Source organism: Phoenix dactylifera, chromosome 7 (genome assembly GCF_051530095.1).
Source record: "Phoenix dactylifera cultivar Ajwa chromosome 7, Ajwa_hap1_PhDact_Kaust_v1.1, whole genome shotgun sequence".
Taxonomy (NCBI): domain Eukaryota; kingdom Viridiplantae; phylum Streptophyta; class Magnoliopsida; order Arecales; family Arecaceae; genus Phoenix; species Phoenix dactylifera.
The window spans coordinates 209,410-228,782 of record NC_143196.1 but is presented as its reverse complement, the minus strand read 5'-3'; the positions used below and the strand labels follow the sequence as shown (position 1 = coordinate 228,782).

The window sequence follows — 19,373 nt, the reverse complement described above, 5'->3', positions numbered from 1 at the left end:
GCTCCGCGGAATGCGCTCCTGCTCGGGGAATGCGCTCGGCCGAGGACGCGGCAACACTTTTCCCCCAACAGTGGCTATAGACTCTTTTAAGTATTCGATAATGCGGTGGTGATCGTGGAAAATTAGACATTATCGAACTGCGAAACACCATCTTTCTACCATTCTGCACACTCGTGAAACAAAGTCTCTGTATATTACTCGAGAGAAATGTCCTCAAGAGCTCTGCGCACAGCATGATTGTCCAGGCGAAAGGTGAAGGCAAAGGCAGGACCCGGGGCGGAACAGAGCCACGGGGAAGTTGCATCCTCCACAGGGATCCTTTATGTTTACATAGGCCAAGTCCAATGGCCCAAAGCTAGATCGGTGGAAATGCCCGAGCACAGCGACAGGCGACCCGACCGCATATGCCTTCCAGGTTTGGAGAAAGCAGCAGGGCAGGGGGGAGGTGGTTAATTAGGAATAATACAGCGGGACTTACCCAGGCTAACTAATGCTGAAACTTGCTCTTCGTTGATATTTCCGTGAGTCCGGGAATCCGCGTGCGCGCGGCGACAGGAGGTCGGACCGACTAACGAACTACATTACCCAGCAGGCTGTTCTCCGAAGGAGAGCTCTGCCCGCTGAACCATGGCTCCTGCACGGAAACAGGGGAGTCGACCTTCACCTCCACCATGGTGTCCGACAAAGCCAGCCTCCTGCTCTTCGACACTCCGCTGGACTTATCCGTGCAGTTGGATGGCGATGAGCACAGCGACGATGCCGTTGACATGAAGACGCAGTCATCCGCTGACGGAGCCCACCCGCTGAGCCTGATCTGCTCCAGCTCATCAGCCACTTCCGTCATGGAGGGTCGCATGTCCCTGTGGAACGCCAGGCACCTGAACGCCAGCTCGGCCACCTTGTGAATGGAGGAGAGAGTCCAAGCATCTCTGTTGGGATCCAGGCAGGGGTCTATTATCTCGTCCACGGAGCCCCTCCCAATCTTATCGATCGCCAGCGCCGCCAGATTCACCTCGCTCTGCACCCTGTTGAAGTCCACCGCCTTCAGCGCCGTTATGATCTCCACGAGCACAACCCCGAAGCTGTAAACATCGCTCTTGTCCGAGAGGTGGAAATTCTGGTGATACTGGGGATCGAGGTAGCCCGGCGTTCCCTGCGGGGCCGTAGAGATGTGCGAAGACTCGGTCATGGCGATCCTGGAGAGACCAAAGTCCGCAACCTTGGACTTGTAGTTGAAGTCCAGCAGTATGTTGCTGGATTTGATATCTCGATGGTATATCGGTGGGTGGATCGCCGAGTGAAGGTAGGCAATAGCTTGTGCGGTCTCTGCGGCGATGCCGAGGCGGACGGTCCAAGGGAGGGCAGGGCCTCGCTCCCTCTGCAGGTGCTGAGCTAGAGTTCCGTTGGGCATGAATTCGTAAACTAGGATCTGTTCCCCTCTTTCGATGCAGCAGCCTAGGAGGCGGACCAGGTTCGGGTGGCTCACGGAGGAGAGAAGCTTGATCTCGTTCATGACCTGCACGATGCCGTCGGCGTCTCGGTGTTTGATCTTCTTGATGGCAACTAGTTTGTCGTTGCCGAGCTTGCCAGCATAAACAGTTCCATAAGCACCAGTACCTAGCCTCTGGCTCTCCGAGAAGGCATCCGTGGCCTTCTCGATGTCCTTGTAGGGATAGAGGGGAACCGTGCAGGATGCCTCAGATAGGAGGCGTTTCGTACTCTTTCGGATTCGCGAGAAAGAGGAGCGCCGCCTGATGAGGTAGCAAACAAGAACGACGCCAGCCATTATGAAGGCTCCAGCTACGATCCCTGCCAAGATAGGACTTCTGAATGAGGAAGAACTCAAAGCAATGCCATGAATGACGGATAAAAAAACTGGCGCATCAGCGATCTTCACTATATATCACAATACAAGCTTAATATCAGCCAGCGATGAACTTGGCCAGCTTCATGCAATGTGCTGCGTAAAGGTATATGACCGAGAGACGCATGAAGCTAGCATGCTGATTAATATTAGCTAGCAACACTAGAAACTCTTGAGATTAAAGAATTTTGTGGGGGCGAATATTCTAGTCAGTTCATAAGCAATACGATTCTGTTTCTTTGTGGTAGGAAAACATTGTGCATGCAACACTTAACTGCATTAATGGAGTATGCAACATTGTGCTGAAGTCGGCAATTTAATTCTGCATTAGGGTAAATTTGATGATTCATACTGACTTGCGAACAATTCACGTCCCACTGAATAAATCAAAGCGAAGCAGTTTGAGGACAAATTTTGTCACAGTGCATAACTAATTAATGAACTGGTTCTTATGGTCGATACAAGTTACTATATCAAGAACAAGTTGACACACAAAAAAGGGATTTTTTTTTTCCTCTTATAATGCCGTTGCCCTATGATTAATAATTTTCACTGACCTGCAATGGTAGGCTAGCATAGTTTGAATGCCAAGTGGACTACAAGACCGGCAGTTTTAGAACAAGATAAAGTCCTGCTTATTAGATAAAAGAATACAGTATCACCAGAAATAGAAACGTGCATTCTGAGTTCCTGCATAGATGGCATTAAATTTGTGTGTGTTTTAATAAGTTCATGATATAAATCGAATCTATGATCTCTTTGAAGACACTAAAAGGTCGTCTGGTAATGATGAAACGGTAAAACCTGCAATAGCAATTTCCACGGCTAGTCTGCAGGTCATAGCAAAGAAGGATTACCTCCAATCAGAACAGCAACTCTGGCAGTTCCTCCACAGCTCCCTGAAATGTACTTGGAAGGATTGCATTTTGAATCCGTCACTGCAACAAACGAGGCAACGAAACCAAAAGTCATAAAAGGCAGCTTGATAATCCAACCAACTGTTTGACCATATGGTAATCAAATTCACAAGGTTCCAAATTCGGATCTGTGGGCGATCGAATTTGTCGGTAATTTCTAGTTGGCCCACCGAATTCGACCACAGGAGGATCGGTATTAAAAGTCAGGCGCCGCCCGCAATCAATGTGTGCGAGTATGGTCCGCAGGAAGAAATAAAAATTAGCCTTCTCGGGACCCCCCACTGACTGGACTCATTTTTCCCACCGTCTAGCCTGGCTCAGGGATTTTTGTAATATTCCTGGGGTCTCCTCCTTGTGATAGCGGAATTTGGTGCGCACGGGACGGGTGCAGTTGGTGCGCAGCAGTTGATGAATAAAAAGAAGGGAATTAAATGCAGCACGACGACTCGAGCCGAGAAGAAAAAGAAATCAGTTTGCTTTTGTTCTTCCATATTCCCTTTGTAATTGCACGAACAAGAATAACAAGTTCAAGAAAAAAAGAAAAAGAAATTAAGACGATGGCCGAATGACTGATGTTGCCCGTAAGAACACAAGTCAACCCTCCCGGCGTGCGTCACGGTCTCTCCACCCCCCACCGTCCCCAGCCACCGCCCGAGCGGTCCAAGGGAGCGGCGAAGAACGGAACTTTGTCGGTTGGAACTTTAGGAGTTAGGGACGGTTAGAGAGAGAGAAAGCAGAGCAGACTGACCTTTTTTACAACGGGCGCCGTCGGCGAACCCGTCCCCTTGGAATCCCCCGAGGCACTTGCACCTGAAACCGGGCTTCCCGGTGCTCGGAGAGGTGAAGTTGGTGCACTTGGCGTGGGGGGAGCACCGGCACCCGCCCTCCCGCCACCATTCCACCACCGCCGACTGCAGCACGAGCGGCAGCATGTGGGGGTCTTGCGACTCCAACTCTGGCTCGAAGCCTATGGAGGTGAAGAGGGAGCTGCATCCGGCGGTGGTGATATTTTTGGCGGCCAGGAAACCACCGGTACTCCCGACGTCGGAGAAGCACCTGGCGCTGTCACCGCAGCTGTTGAGATCTTCCCGGGAGAGCAGGGAGGTGGGGATGAGGCATCCCGAGGACGAGGTGGTACAGTGGCGGAGGAAGAGGCCGTTCCTCGAGGTCAGCGCGTAGTTCTTCCCGAAGAGGCTGGCGACGGCGTGGACGGGGCGGTCGCAGCGCGGGGGAACGTCCACCAGGAGGATGTCGGGCGTGATGTTCCGCACCTGGAACTCCCCGACCCGGATCTCGGAGCGCGCGCGCGTACAGTTTAAGGTGATTTCGCATCCCTCGGAGAAGCCGAAGGGGAAAGGGACGGTGATGGAGCCGCAGGTCCGCGAGCAGTCGGGGGAGGAGAAGAGGGAGCAGGGAAAAGAAGCGAGGGCAACGAGGAGGAGGAAGAGCAGGGGGAGGCCACCACGGAACCCAAACATCTTCTTCTGACTGCTTTTCTTTCACCGGCAGCAGCAGGTAATTCGAATCCGGCGGCGATCGCACGAGGAATGGAGCAGACCGAGGGGCAGAGTTCTCGTTGGATGCTCGGAATTCTTAAACCCAAGGGCACGGGAACAGGCCGATCCTGATCGGTGATGGCACGAGGAAGGCAGTCTTGGCGATGAAATCTCATCTGCTCCACTCGCTCCTTGCCAGAAATGAAATCGGGCGCTCCATGTTGAATCTTGGAACAGAAGGCCGCAAAGGATTTCTGAGGCGAGGCGAGGAATCCCAGAAGAAATGGACCTCGAGTCTCTGCTCCTTCCTCGGGGATGCGATACTGGGAGAGACTCGAACCGAGAAGGTGTTTACCGGTAACTGGAGGGGGTGCTTTATTTTCTTCGCCCCTTTCTTTGATTATTTTTATTCTTTTTTATTTTCCCCTGACGCCCTCCTCTGCAGGGAAGCAAGGGAAGAAGTGTCTCTGGCGTGCAATTTTTCTTCGTTACAGAACCAGTGCTACATGGAAATATCTATTGGCAGCCTGATCTGACGGAACTATCCCTATTTTCTGGAGAAGATCTTTGCCACCCATCCGGATTCGGGTCTCTCTCTCTCTCTCTCTCTCTCTATTAGCATGAGTTCTACGTATTCTTGACTTTTCGGAGCTGCCAGGAGAGCGAGGGATCCGATTAACATCAATTTGGTCCCCAAGGAAGTGTGGTTCCTGATCTCCTGTCCTATCCACTTGAGTCTCTTTAAGCGGAGGAAGGGCATCGTGGTAATTAGGAACGGAGCGGGGCAAGTGGATTGGTTGGAGTAGTTTGGCCAGTCGCCTGCCCCAAACCACGGCCACGACCAGGACCAGGATGGATCGATGGAACCGCTAGGACCCAAGAGACCCACGTCCTCCTATGGACTTTTTACCACTTGACTACGGATGTGAAATATCGCGCCAAATATGTATAGCGTACAGAGATACATGCCTATATACATATATAATGCAGTGTAATAGACGACGGGCGATCGGCAATCGTGCTGCGCGTAATATAAATACAGGGAAAATGAGAAATATTGACGCCAACTCGACCAAGGGTGTTTCAGCAATTACATTTGTTTGCTTGCCAAACATTAGGTCATACGTCACTGGAATAAGTTCCGCGTGGAGGGTGGAAAACTCCGGATATCGACCTCACAGCAGGAGCCTGACGTGCACGAAAATGAATGTGGCGGTCCTCTAGTTGACCGGCTTGGAACGGGAACGCTGCAAGAGGTTAGGGGATCACGGGTCCATGCCGAGTACGAAAAACTGGAGCAACAACGGTAAAATTTTTAGTCGAATGGGAGGATTCACTGCTGAACTAATGAATCAGTTCGACAGCAAAACAATATATTTTTTTACATGTTGCCTCGTGGTTGTACTGCTGATTCATCAACGGTACAGAGTTCAGGCTGCTCCCTTCCCCCCTCCAGCCCTCCTCCGAGGTATGCTCCCTCGGGACCGCTAGGGGCTTGTGAGGTTGACGGGAATATGTTAATCAAAATGCCGGTTGGCACTTGACCAAAGCACCGATTATTACAAAAGAAGATACCGATGACGATACGGTAGTGGTTCGAGCATGTGTTGGGCATCGTTCCACCACCCTCGGACTCTCTCTCTCTCTTTTGTTTTTGGTGTCCGATCGAGAGACGCTTCTTCTAAATTCTCGTGGTGCCTCCCAGTACCAAATCCCAAAGAGAAGAGCCAATCATCGCCCATGTCAGTGATGCCCAAGACCACCCGGCCGGTAGAAACACCAAGAATATGATTCTCTATTTGTACCAGTCAATGGTTGTAACCATCTGTCGATGGGAATTCTTTAGAGGGCAGCATCAAGCTCGACTGGCCCTCGGCAAGACGGTTTAATCTTTTGAGAGCAACCCCCCCATGCCAGGTCCACCATGAAAGGAACAACAGGGAGAAAACGATGCGGAGAAGGCTGTGAAAACAGGTAAGAGGCAGGGAGATTTAATGCCCAAAATTAAATATCTTGATGTACATACTTTGCCAAACTCAAAGTGAACCACCCGAACGTTCAATTCGCCACCTTCATGGCTTATGCACTGCATTAAATAGTTCACAAGATTGCTAATAAGAATCAATTAGCAAATGCAGCTAACGCAAGTCAAAATTCTTCTCCAATAAGAATTTAAGTTTTCGGGAAGCAATGCTGTTGGCCATCAAATTAAACCCTTTAATTACAACAATCTTCTAATAAAAGATCCACATAAAAAAAAAAAAAATTATTATTTTTTTTGTTCTATCATATTCGGTATATCTCAAGAGTTATAAATATTCGTATACAAGCTCCAAACAAAAAAAATAATATAGGCTGACATAAGATCATGTTGATAAAAAAATAATATTTGTTAGTACAAGTTGTTATGTAATCCTTAAAATTATTCTAACAAGATCATGCTAATAAAAAAAAATAATATTGACCGATACAAAATCATTCTAATAAAAAAAATAATATTGACCAATATAGGATCATGCTAATAAAAAAAAAAATATAGGCTGATACGTATTTGTTACATGATTTCTAAAATCATGCTAATAATATTGTTTTCAACCTTTTTTATGCTGGTCTTTTTAGACTTTTTCTCCTGACAAATGATTGGAAGCTTGGAACTGATACTTTGAGCTAGCTATTGTACATGATCCATTCATAAAAATCATGTGATCTAAGAATCTTTAACCTACGCTTCGCCTATATATCTACTGGTCAAAAATATATCATTCAAATAACATGAAATAATTTAGAGATGATAGATTATATTCAATGATTTGGATCACAAGCGCAAGGCTCCTAGTTATCCTATCAGGACCGATTTTTTCACAATATTATATAGATATTCACACATTAGGTCTACTCCTTTTGTAATGCCATGCTACTGGGAATTTTTTAACATATTATTCCTCTTTCTCCAACCCAATCCCCAATTGGTCTCCCCCCGCCCCCCACCCCAACACTACGTGTAGCACCTGTTTGTTAGTTATTGAAACACAAAACTTCCCATCACTCGACTAGTTGTTGATTTGACCGGTTGTTATCTACTAAACAATAATCATGCTTCAGTTTACCTATTAATCATATATCACTAGCTAACTGCCTAGATAAAAGATTCATCCGGTTGTCTTCTTTTCTCGAAATCTAATATGAAAAATTAGTAGACTATAATCATTGCTAATATGGATGACAATCAATCATATCAAGCATTAGTTGAGTTATAGAACCTATTTTGTCCTAACAACCGAAAAAATCAAGAGCTATATGTATTTTGAAAATAAAGAAATTACTTTAGGATTGGGTTGGAAAAGGACTGTCAAAAAATCCCATGTTATTATGAGGATATGTTAAAATTAATTAGACATTATAAGAAGACTTATAGACATTATAAAACCATTAAAATTGCGGTGGTGGAACATATGAGAGCACGTAGGCAAGTTTGACGCGGTACTACTTTTCCTCCAAGGCAGACAGGTTTAGGAGTATCAGGCAAACATCCAATATGAAATGCCTCCAAAATGTTACCCTTACGAAGGGTACACCTGGACACCTTAGATTCTAATCCGTCTGGGCACTCATGGAATGGATGGAAGGTGAGGATTAGCCCCTCCTAAGTTTTTCTTAACCCGTCTAGACCTACTTGTTAAATAGATCAAGTTCAGATTTAGACATTTAACTTGTTTAACTAATTTCGACCGATTTATTAATTAAATCAGACCATGGCTCGATCCATATAATTTGTTTAAGATATATTTAATCTATTTAAAATCTGCTTAATTCATTTTTTTCTTATTTAATCTATTTAATAAATAAAATTAAATTTAGATGAATTTTTGACTTGTTTAATAAATAAATCAAGTTCGTACTAATAAATTTTTATTCCAATCCATGTCCAACTCGATCGGAGCCGATGCCTCTCCTATTTCTAACCCCAAACGAGGCCTCGAGGATGCCCTGGATAATGCTTGGATAATTATGCCGGTATAGCTGCAGGAGCAGCGAAGGTACGAAGCCATTATGAGAACAACGCTTTGGGCCCGCTCCCACACTTTTGCCAGGCAGCTGAATTCGGAAAATCTGATCCCACCTAAAGCATCCATCATGGTCTAGTTTAGGAGATTCTGCCCAGCATTTGACGTCAGGCCAATTGGAGCATAAAGACAAGGTCGCCTCCAAAACCAAAACAGGATTTCATGTCGGCCATAATTTCCATGTTCGGCTATCTAACCTCCTCACCAACAGAAGAAGCCAAAAGTTGATTACATGGCTTGAGTCTGGCAACGGTTGAGAGCTAATGCAGCTTGCTTCCTCAATCAATAAATAGCTTGAGCTCAACCAGATCAAGCTTGGAATAGTAAGTAACAAACAAACAAACGCCGATGTTATTTATATATATAGACGTGTTATTTTAATTAACATTTACATGTAAACATATATATAGGTGTGTATATATATATATATATATTAAAATTAATATAACTTATATCAAAATATTGACTATGGGAATTAGCTCAGGCTGTATGTACGAGACCACTAACTCCGACCCACGAGATCTATCGAACAGGGAGCAAGCTCATGGTTACAACTCAAAGTTAAGTTCTGACTCAACAGATCACTTATGCTAAGATTTTCGTTTCGATATTCCAGTCGCCTGTGATATGATTGAGCAGCCAAAGTCGGTGGCATGAAACACGTCGTTCGCGTGCTCCCAACTGACTTTCTCCTCCTCCTGGCTCCACAGCTGAAACAATGGTGCATTAGCAACAGCTGCTTCTTCTCCAAGCCCCAGCAGATGATGGACGTCGAATATATCCAGCTTCAAACATTCGCAGACTATATATTCTTATTCTAGAAAATTACTGATGACGTTCTTTTTTTCAAATTTATATCCATTATTGTTAAAATCACGTTTTAGTGTCAGAGCTATCTTGGGCATGCACTTTGGCGGACAAGCCGCAAAATCATTTAACCATCACGTCAGCTTCAGCTTGTACGCTACCAAAGGACCTTTGGAGAGAGCAAGAAGATCGTTGCCTTGTTCATATGGGGATCGGAATTCAAAACTAGCTAGGTCTTCTGAGTTCATAAGAAAAACTTTAGGAGAAAACAAATATCAAATTTCAGAATTAAATCTACAAGATCCAGATAATCTAGTATGAACACTATTTTCAGATTCTGATCCTACTGTGGTTCTTCAATCAAACCAAAAATAATTTTAGATAGTATCTGCAGCGAGACAAATTGCAGAACCTGAAACCCAAACCAAAAGCCAAACTTGGGGGCCCTCAAAAAGAATCAATACTAAGAAGAAGACCTTTTGTTGAGTTTAATCACTGTATCGATGCTTTCTGTAAATCATTCTGAAAGAAATTAGAAATCACATATTTATTCATCTGCACACCCGACATCCCTTGTGTGTGAATGGACCGGCTGATGTGCATACATGCACTTTGATAGGAAATTATCTGTTCCCCATTAAAAAGTTTGATAAGAATCTCGATGATATGTTGCAGCTAATAATCTTGTTTATTTTCCATCAATGGCTACATCCCAACTGGTCAATTTCCGCAAGATACACACATATCATGAGTTACTTGGCCAATAATCCAAAATCCACCTCACACAAGCCTTTTTCTCTGTATCTATATATTGCACTGGCTTCACCGAGTTCCTCGAGTACAAATACTAATTTGTGCTTCCTTTTCTTCCTTACGTCCATGGGAAGAAACCACAGCTAGCGTCTTCTCTCATTTGTCCATCTCCTTCATTTCTTGTTACGATTGCATGGGCCTTGCGCGACTCTTGAAGCAACCACAACCTCATCCATGCCATCTTACGGGAAACCTCATTGCCACCTTGCTGATTGCTATGTGAAGATATGAGCCCTTGTCTAGATGCAACAAAATCTGACCTTCTCTGCTGTTACTATGCATGACAGGAATCTTTGGAGTTCTCCGTGATCAGCTTATCTCCAATATCAATGGCATGCGGTTATACTCTACAGATGACCTCAATGGCTTCATGATATCAAGGCAAGCTAAAAATGGAAGGGAATAATGCCCGCTTAAATTAAAGTTCTTGAGATCCTGCCACAAGATTTCTTTAGCTTTTCTACACTTGCTAATTAATGGATCTCAACACGAGAAACTATGCACTCAAATCCTGTGACCTCTACCGTCACTGTCTGCAGATGCAACATGATTAATTTCTCTAGGAGAGGGGCCCTGGATGAGTAAATTTATATTGACAAGAACAAAGACTTTTTATATACAGGAGAGGTGGCAATTCAATAATGCTGACACTTGGCGTAGCAAGCTGCGATTATTCCATCTCTTTTTACCCTGGGATTGTATGGTAAGTGTTAATAGGTCATCATGATGACTTCACACAAGTATGATTGAGGGGGACTATACAGCGCCCAAATCAGGTTCTATCCTGTGCCAGTGGCTGCAACCGAACTAGACTAACACAAAGTCAGAAGAAACCAATCTGGAAAGAAAATGATCTGAACGACTCCAACCAATCATGCATCAACCAAAGCAAGCCAGGTCAAACAACTCAACCAATCATGTAATTGAATTAGGTCAGCATTAGGTGGTATACTAGATTAATTAAATTTGTTCCTAAAAATACCACATGGATGTAAGAAAAGAAACATCCAGCAGCACCTTATGCAAAGACCAAGCAAAGCTGAACGAAGCAAAGCTGCCCACTAAAATTGTCACAAAATAGACACAAAAAATAAATCGAAAAAATTAATTATTTTATACCCTTATCCAAATCCCCCCCGAAGAAACCTTTTTCCACGCGAAACAGATTTTGTATCTGATAGGTGTAAGACCCACAAACTTTAACTAACCTATACCATGATCAGCTAATAATTTGAAGAAAAAAATTAATCAACGTACGTCTTGGGAGCGGGATGACTCCGAACATGAGCAATTCAGCGGAAATGAGGCCAGCTTCTCTGATCACGAAGGGCCCGCATGACAGGTTCCGGGGCGAATCTCTGGGAGAGGCTCGCAGCCATTGCGTTGTCTTGATGCAGGATCCGCGGACAGCAGCTCATGCGGCCACTTCGGGTGCCCACGGAGTCGATGTCAAATCCAGGATCGACGACGGCGTCTCCTTCCAAAATTCTCAGGACCTGTACGTACGTGGTACCGTACAAGTTCGAGGTGACGAACGGTAAAATCTCCAATTTCCGAAGGTGGATGGAAGGAGAGCCGGGGAATGAATACCTTTGACATGCCAGGTCTAGCTTGCGGATCGCGGCGGAGGCACATCGACGCAGCACGAGCCATGGAGCGCAGCTGCCGCGAGAAGAATCGGGCTTGGTCCCAATCAAGACGCGGATCCAGGAAGCGGCCCACAGCGCCCTGGTCGGATGGCCGTGACACGAGCGGCCGAGCCCATTCTACCAGGAATTGCTGGCCCTTGGGCTGGCTGGCGTCCAGGGCTCTTCGGCCCGTGATCATTTCTAGCAGGACCACACCGTAGGCATACACATCCGCCTTCTCCGTCGCGACTCCATGCTCGATGTATTCCGGTGCCAGATACCTGACAATGTTCGCTAGTGCCGATGCATTACTTCCCTCCCAGAAAAATGAATATCAGCCGGCACCATCAGTCTGCGTGGCAAGAGATGCGTACCCGAAAGTTTCGGCCACATTAGCATCGGCGAGGGGCGATAACTCCGTTTGCCATCTCGAGCGGCTGAAGTCCCCAACCTTGGATAGAGGCGTGACGTAAATTAGCACGGCGACATGTATAATGTATTCAAGCTTATATTTTCTATGAAGTCGCCAGTTTAGATCTTGAAAAATATAACACTTCTAACGATACAGAATTACGGATTCTGGGTTCGCACAGAGCAGCAAACATTCTAGCTAGACTGGGATGCATGTGGAGTAGCATAGCTAGCGCACTCTCGAGGACACAAAAGAGATGATAGATGCATGTTCTTCTTTTCTACCGATAAGACCCAATTGACATATCCTGCTTTCTGTTCTTTCTCTTTTCTTTTTTTTTTTTGTGAAAGAAATTTAGATATCATGTCATTATTGTCGGTGAATGGGACGGTTAAGGAAAGAGGAGGAGAAGAAGAATATATACCAATGGCTCGTAATCATGGGTGAGAAGGATGTTGTTGGGGCGCATGTCTTTGTGGACCACAAACCCTACCCTGCAATCCTCATGGAGGTACCGTAATCCTCTCGCCACCCCCACCGCGATCTTAATCCTTGCGTGCCAATCTAGTGGTGCTTTTCTTCTCCCTGCGCGGCACAAGCCCACACATTCAATAAAGAGTTAGATATGCACGTGGAGACATATGTATATATGCGTCGATAAGTGTTAATTAGAGTTGACGTCGACATTTTCTTTGGCGAAAGGTGCTCGTTTGAAAGAATGCCGATGAATAATAATACCATATAGATGGCGGTCCAAGGAACCATTGCAGATGTACTCATACACCAGCACCCTCCTCTTCCCTTCCACGCAGAACCCAACCAGCATCACCACGTTCCTGTGCTGTGCCCGGCTCAGCACCTCAACCTCCTCGCAGAACTCATCCTCCCCTCTGACATCGCTACCACCCGCCGGCTTGAGCCGCTTCACTGCCACCACTCGCCCATCTTCCAGAACCCCTCTGTGGACGCATCCGATCGCACCTTCTGCCACGAAATTCTCATTCGAGAACCCATCGGTAGCCATCTCGAGTTCCCGGTACGCGAACCGTCTTGGAGGCTTTCCGAAGACTGGAGCCTTGTGTCGGCACAGCGAACATAGAGGAGGGGGTATGGATGGGCAGCTTCCAAACAGGGAGACCGCCTCCCTCACATCGGAGCCATAGGTGCTATAGCAGTCCTCTGCTGCGAGGTCCGGGTGAAGTCCGGCCTTTCCGATGGCATAGCCTCCTCGATTTGACTCGGCAAACATTTCTTGCAAGGTTTTAGCGGAGGGAGGAGGAGGTCTGGTTTTGTGGGTCTTGCGGCTCTGGATAAATGCCTCTTCCGCTGCAACGTGATTCTGAGGAATCCAACAGACCCCGCGGTTATGTGCAGTCGCAGAAGATGCTGTTGCTGGGTGCGAACGGCGTTGCGGACGGAATCCAGAAGAGGACTCTCTGCGAGCTGAAAAAGCAGAGGGAAACTTTTTAGTACAAACTTCCAAACGATTATTCCACCCGAGTCTTCAGATGGGCCGGGCTTGGCTGACCAAGCTCGCTTGCCATGAAACCAGGCAGCTAAGCTCATAACAACTTCAAACAACAAGTAGCGACGGCCTAATTGCATTATTGCTCGGTTCTTGGATGGAGGACTTTACCTTCAGCTTGGAGGAGGTCCATCCCAAGATGAAATGATAGAGGGCTTGCTACACCGCCGCTGTCTGAGTCGGACGTACCTGCATCATCCGATCCGACACCTTCTAATTTTTGATTATGGTTTCCTTCATCAACAAAGATGGAAGAAGCTCTTCCTATTCCAGTACTTGATCCTGCTTCTCTAGTTTCCTTATGAAATGAAGTCTTCACATCATCAGGTATGGCGATTGGTTTCAGTTGCCTGTTTGGAAACTTTTCGCTGCAGTTTGGAGAACACGCAGAAGAGAAGGGAGGAAGTGGTTCATAAGCTCCTCCCAGGTTGAGCCGCAGCACTTTGGCGCATGAGCCTCCCATCACCACAATGTTGCATTGCAGCTCCTCCATGCAGGGCTTGATCTCCTGCTTCAGCTGCCTGTGAATCACGGACATTGTTATGGAAATCAACCGGGGTGGTCATGTCTACACAATTTTTTCGAGGGGCAATAGAGGAGGTCATATCCATATACAGAATGATACGGTATAAGATGATCCGCGTATATCCCGGCCAGAAGTGGATTACCGCGCGAGTTTGCCATACGCCAACGCAAAGGAATGCTTGAGCGAAGGAATTCAACCAAGCACTCCTTTGACTGGCAACGCCAGCAACATCAATTAGTACACTCGGTACCTGCATGGCTATGACACCCTACAATGCCCCAAGATATTAAATGAAAGAGGAAATGGATCGACAAAATGGTCTTTTCTTTAGTCTTTCGGAGAAAATACTACTGAACTATGTTTAAGGACAGCAGCACCTACGCAGTTTTCCCGCCCTTCTTATTGTACTATGCTCAACCGAAGGATTTTGATATTTGCCCTTCGCATTCCCTTATCTTCTGCCACTCCAACTAGCCGGAGAATCGCAACGCCGTATCCAACCAGTTCTCGATCGGTTGATGGATGGGCAGTAAAATCCTAGGATACATCTAGTCATGCAAGTGATCGTGAGTAAGACAAATGGGCCTGGAGTTTGTTTTATATATCCCTGGGAATCGGGATCACGTGTGGACAAACGTGACAACACGCAATGACGGGTCACTAAATCGCTTTGCGGAACCAGAGAAATTTCTCTTTGGAAGGGCGACAAGGCCCTGATATGAGGAGGGAGACAACTCGTCCGCAAGCCTGGGAGGCCAAACGAAGGGGACCGCGGGACGTCGCCCACCTTATCTGATTATGATGGACAGAGATATATAACCCATACAACCTGCTCGCAGCAGCAGATAGACTGGCATTGGCTTGCCATGACTTGCATGTGCGACAGCTGCCAGATGCAATTAGAGGATCGATGGTCCCGTTTCAAAACCATTGCAAAAGAATGGAAAACAAAGGAAAAAAAAAAGAAAAAAAAATGTTTTTCCTTTTTTATTCCGTTATGTTCAATATATTTCTGGGGTTATATATATTCGTATACAGACTCCATGAGGAAAAAAATGATACGGGCTGATATAGAATCATATTAACAAAGAAAAATAATACTTGCAGATATAAGTTATTATGTAAACTCTAATATCACTCTAACAAGATCATGCTGATAAAGAAAAATAATACTGATCGATACAGGATCACACTAACAAATAATAATAATAATAATACTAACGGTACAGGGTCATGCTAATAAAGAAAAATAACATGGGCTGATACAAGGTATTATGTGATCTCTAAAATTATGTTAATATCTCTCCTTTGAACTCAAGATGGTACTATAGATACTAACTTGAGTTTAAAAATTAGATTACGAATATACCTAAACACTGACATACTAGATCAAGAGCTGAAGTAGCAACTTAAAAACTGATGTGATAGACTAGGAGCTGACTGAGTAGCTCAAAGGCTAACGTGGTGGTAGATCAAGAGTTGCTCTGACAACATAGAGCCTGATGTAGCAGAACACGAGCTGATATAGCATATTAGAAGTTGAAACAACAGCTCAAAAGCCAATATGACAGACTAATATGTCAAGCTGATGTGATAATATGCAGAGTAGAAGTTGACATAGCAACTTCGAAACTGATGTAACAGATCAAGAAGCTTACGTGGCAAACTGATGTATTTGATAATGCTGACGTAGTTAACTAATGCGGCAGAGTAATGCATCAACTGATACGGCTGACTAACATAGCACACTGGTGTGCTTGATTAATGTGACAGACTGACATATATATCGATGTGGCTGATTGATTTGTCTGATGATGTGATAGTGAGAAGACACATAAAAGATGATAGTTGCAACGAGAACAGAGCTCAGAGAAAAGGCAACCGAAGGTTGACAATCCTCATAGACAGAGGCACTATGAAAGAGAAGCAATTGACCGATTGATTTTATGATAATGTGGCAGCAAGAAAATACATAAAAAATAACAGTTGCAACGAGGACAGAGCTTAGAAAGAAGGCAACCAAGGATCGACAATCTCCGTAAATGGAGACACCATAGAAGAGGAGCATTTTGCTTTGAACTGGATAATGAAGGACCCAAGGCAACAAATAAAATCGGAGATTGAGAGAATGGAGCCGAGCGACGATGAGAAGAGATGATCAAAGATTTGAAGCGGAGGAGAAAAGAGGTGGAAAAGAGCTGCGGATCCAAAGAAAACAAAGAATCTTCGAGTATTAATCTACCAAAAATAAAGGATATACAGATCTACTAATGAGATCAATATTAATTTTTTAGAAAATAGAGCATCTGCAGAGAAATAGAAGGTCTGTGGATCCACCAAAAAATAAAATTTTTTCATATGTTGATTCGCCCAAGAATAAAGACCGATAGATCGACAACGGAGATTTTCAAAGCTTCTAGACATAGCAATGACGACCACAATAACGGCGAAAAAGATGGTAGCGGCAGATTAGGTGATTGTATACTTATGTACGGACCCTATACAAAAAAAATAATATAGGATGTTATAGGATAATGCTAACAAAGAAAAATAATACTTCTTGATATAAGTTGTTATGTGATCCTTAAAATCATTCTAATAAAATCATGCTGGCAAAAGAAAAAAATACTGGCCGATATAGGATCATGCTAGCAAAGAAGAATAAGATGGACTGATACAAGCTATTACGTGATCCTAAAATTATGCCAACACTTTTAAATACAATTTCAAAGTTATTTTCTTTTATTTTAGAAAAAAAAACAAGGCAAAATAATTTTCATTAAAGCCTCACTTTCAGGTGGTGAGTATGAGAAGTTGTCAAAAATTAAAAGCTGAAGTTTTCTGATCTCTGTCGGGCAATCAAAAGGTTCGTAGATGCGTGAAGTAAGTGGATTGGGGGTGCCATGAAGTTTGTTCCATGTGCTATCTTTGGAGGAGGCAGGCCATTATTGACTGCTTATCCTCTACAACGCTGGCTGCAAGAGTTTCCTGTAGCATAAGTCCCTTGGCTAACAAGAGACGGCCACATGACTTGCATCGCATGGAGCTCAAACGAGAGTCTTATGGATTTTTGAAGAGCTGCGTCTCTCTCTCGCGCGTTCGAGCTCCATGTGCTGCAGCAAGGCCCGCGGCAGTTTTTTTTATTGGCTGCGTGAGGGGGTTGGTGGGGGTTGCAGGAAATTAGAGAATATGCAGCCCCTTTATTTGATAAAATAGAAGGGTATGATCGATCTTGGCGTTCATGAACCATAAACAGGTAATCAAGTTATGATTAGGAAAAATCGAAAAATAGGAGACAGGACAGCCATGTAAGGTAAAGATTAGAATATTACGATGGAAGATTAGCCATCGCCAAGGCGAATGGAGACATTACTAAGCTCTCCTTCCGGGGGCCATTGCTGCAGTAACTTCCATCCAAATCCACTGGCGCATGGCTTATCTCTATCTAGTTTCCTGATGATGCGGTACGGTACAGACGCGCCTTGTGGCGAGTGCCAGAGCAAGCGACGAGGATGCCCTGCCGATCGCTGGAAGGACCGATCTAGGTGCTCTCGGTGTGGGCGCCAAGGGCAGGTGCCAGCGTCTAACGCTAGCTGTTATCGTTAATCTCTGCGAGAACTGGCGGGAAGGATGCAACCACGTGGAACACCAGCCCGGCTACAGTAGCAAGATTGAATGCTATATCAAAAGAAAGTAGCGAAATATTACTTGTCAAGCACGATCCAGTTGGCACCGACACTCTTTGATTCCGTGGCCACCATGCCCCCGCCACCGCCGCCGCCGCCGCCGCCGCCGAAACCCGCACCTCCACTCGACTCCGATCCCACGACCTTTATCCTCATGCTAATCTGCCATCATCAACGCCGCCACCACCATCGCTCCCATCAGACAAAAAAGACATCTCCCATCATCAGAAGTAATAAAAGAAATGATACATATATATATATATAAAAGGAGGAAAGAGAAAAGAAAATATAGGAAAGCCTAATGACGGTCATGGGTCTCGGAGTGAAATGTTTCCTCCATCCTCCTCCCCCTTCCAATACAAGAAAAAAAAAAGAAAAGATCTCCATGGAGATCCGAAAGAGTTCAGAATTTCCATGGATACCTCGTTCCGGCCGTCGATCTGCAGCGCCATCTGGGAACAGGCGGCCGAGATCTGGCACCGCTCGCGGTGGCGACGGCTCCCACTGTCTCCGCCGCCGCCGAACCTGGGGAAGCCCCACGGTAGTAGCCTCCGCCGCCAACCTCCGAGGAAAGAAGAACGGAGCAGAGTCAGAGTTATCCACTAATATCATCGGCGAGGGATGGAGGAATGGAAAAGGGATCGAACCGCCTTAATCATTACTTACCACCGCGGGCCCCGTGGTCGGACAGGACGGCGAGGAGAGTGACGAGATCGCCGGGGCGGACGACGTGAGTGAGGGCCCACTCCAGAGCCGTCTTGGAGATCTCCCGCTCCGCCCTCACCGCCACCACCACCACATTCTCCGGCGACATGGGATCGATGTTTCGCTGCCTGGCCGGACGCTCGAATCTATCCAGGATATATCCTCTTTCTGTTTTGTCTTCACTTTCTTTCTTTAATGCAAATTCTCGTCTCGTCGCCTCTCTCCACCATCTCTCGCGCATGCGTTTCGGTGTCTCTTCCTCTTCCTACTCTCTCTCTCTCTCTCTCTCTCTCTCTCTCTTCTGGGAAGAGGTGGCACCGCATCAGGAAATGGGAAGCGCCTGAATGCTTTCTCACCGGAAGGTGTCGGGACCCGAGCATGTATATATAATATAGGCGCTACCTCTCTCTCTTGGTTGGAGAAATTACATCTTAGACGGTCGGCCGCTCGTTCTCGCATACTTTCATTTATCAAATGCTCTTCTCAATGCATGGTTATGGAAATGAGCTGCTGTGATTGACCGTATATACAACCGTGTAGGATATAGTTGCTCGATTGGACGGGCATAACCAGAACTTGTCCTAACGGGCTCATTATTTTCATTAATAATATGAATTTATATTGATTCTGAACCAGGTATAACTAAAGTTTGAATCAAACGTTTTTCCAAGTTTAAGGTTGAATTATAGTTCACCTAATTTATCAAAAGTGGAGACTTTGATGTCTACCACACTCCCACTCTCCTCATCCTAAAGCTGAGGCAACCGAGGGGTTGCATTCAGCAATAGAGTCGGATTAATTTTTAATTCTAGTTTAGTTCAAAATTAAATTCTAGTGAATTGATTTTTGACTTCTCAAATTAATTAACAGCCTACATGAGGATATTGTTGCTGTCATCCACACTTTTTTTCTTTTTTATTATCAAATTAA

The 19,373-nt window shown here is 45.4% G+C and overlaps 2 protein-coding genes across 6 annotated transcripts; both read right to left on the bottom strand.

The window, feature by feature from the left end:
- Positions 1-174: 174 nt before the first annotated feature.
- Positions 175-4,725, bottom strand: LOC103707476 (Protein kinase superfamily protein). The gene is made up of 3 exons (XM_008791976.6): positions 3,530-4,725; positions 2,722-2,802; positions 175-1,809 (listed from the first exon to the last, which is right to left on the bottom strand). Exons 1-3 carry the CDS (start codon positions 4,257-4,259, stop codon positions 569-571), a joined length of 2,052 nt encoding a protein of 683 aa, XP_008790198.4. The 5' UTR covers positions 4,260-4,725; the 3' UTR covers positions 175-568.
- A 6,137-nt stretch (positions 4,726-10,862) lies between these two features.
- Positions 10,863-18,941, bottom strand: LOC103707475 (putative serine/threonine-protein kinase PBL21). Of its 5 annotated transcripts, none has more exons than XM_088700840.2 (9): positions 18,405-18,941; positions 18,161-18,300; positions 17,761-17,953; positions 13,638-14,047; positions 12,740-13,444; positions 12,426-12,586; positions 11,964-12,040; positions 11,552-11,870; positions 10,863-11,457 (listed from the first exon to the last, which is right to left on the bottom strand). In XM_088700840.2, the coding sequence occupies exons 3-9, from the start codon at positions 17,892-17,894 to the stop codon at positions 11,254-11,256; spliced, it is 2,010 nt and encodes a 669-aa protein (XP_088556966.2). In that variant the 5' UTR covers positions 17,895-17,953; positions 18,161-18,300; positions 18,405-18,941; the 3' UTR covers positions 10,863-11,253. The 5 variants fall into 5 exon arrangements, 4 of the variants coding, with proteins under 4 accessions (XP_088556966.2, XP_026660617.4, XP_017698416.4 ...); XM_026804816.4 differs by having other exon boundaries at positions 17,761-17,900; XR_003385800.4 differs by having other exon boundaries at positions 11,318-11,457; positions 11,552-11,883; positions 17,761-17,900; positions 18,405-18,884.
- Positions 18,942-19,373: the final 432 nt, after the last annotated feature.

Bases quoted from the DNA above. Each gene is read 5' to 3' on its own strand.
- LOC103707476 (XM_008791976.6), bottom strand. From the start codon at position 4,259: ATGTTTGGGTTCCGTGGTGGCCTCCCCCTGCTCTTCCTCCTCCTCGTT. The intron at 2,803-3,529 runs GTCAGTCTGCTC...CGTTTGTTGCAG, and splicing joins CGGCGCCCGTTGTAAAAAAG to TGACGGATTCAAAATGCAAT. The intron at 1,810-2,721 runs GTAATCCTTCTT...CTATCTTGGCAG, and splicing joins AGTTGCTGTTCTGATTGGAG to GGATCGTAGCTGGAGCCTTC.
- LOC103707475 (XM_026804816.4), bottom strand. From the start codon at position 18,684: ATGCGCGAGAGATGGTGGAGAGAGGCGACGAGACGAGAATTTGCATTA. The intron at 17,901-18,160 runs GTATCCATGGAA...TGATGATGGCAG, and splicing joins AGATCGACGGCCGGAACGAG to ATTAGCATGAGGATAAAGGT. The intron at 13,445-13,637 runs GTAAAGTCCTCC...CTGCTTTTTCAG, and splicing joins GGACCTCCTCCAAGCTGAAG to CTCGCAGAGAGTCCTCTTCT.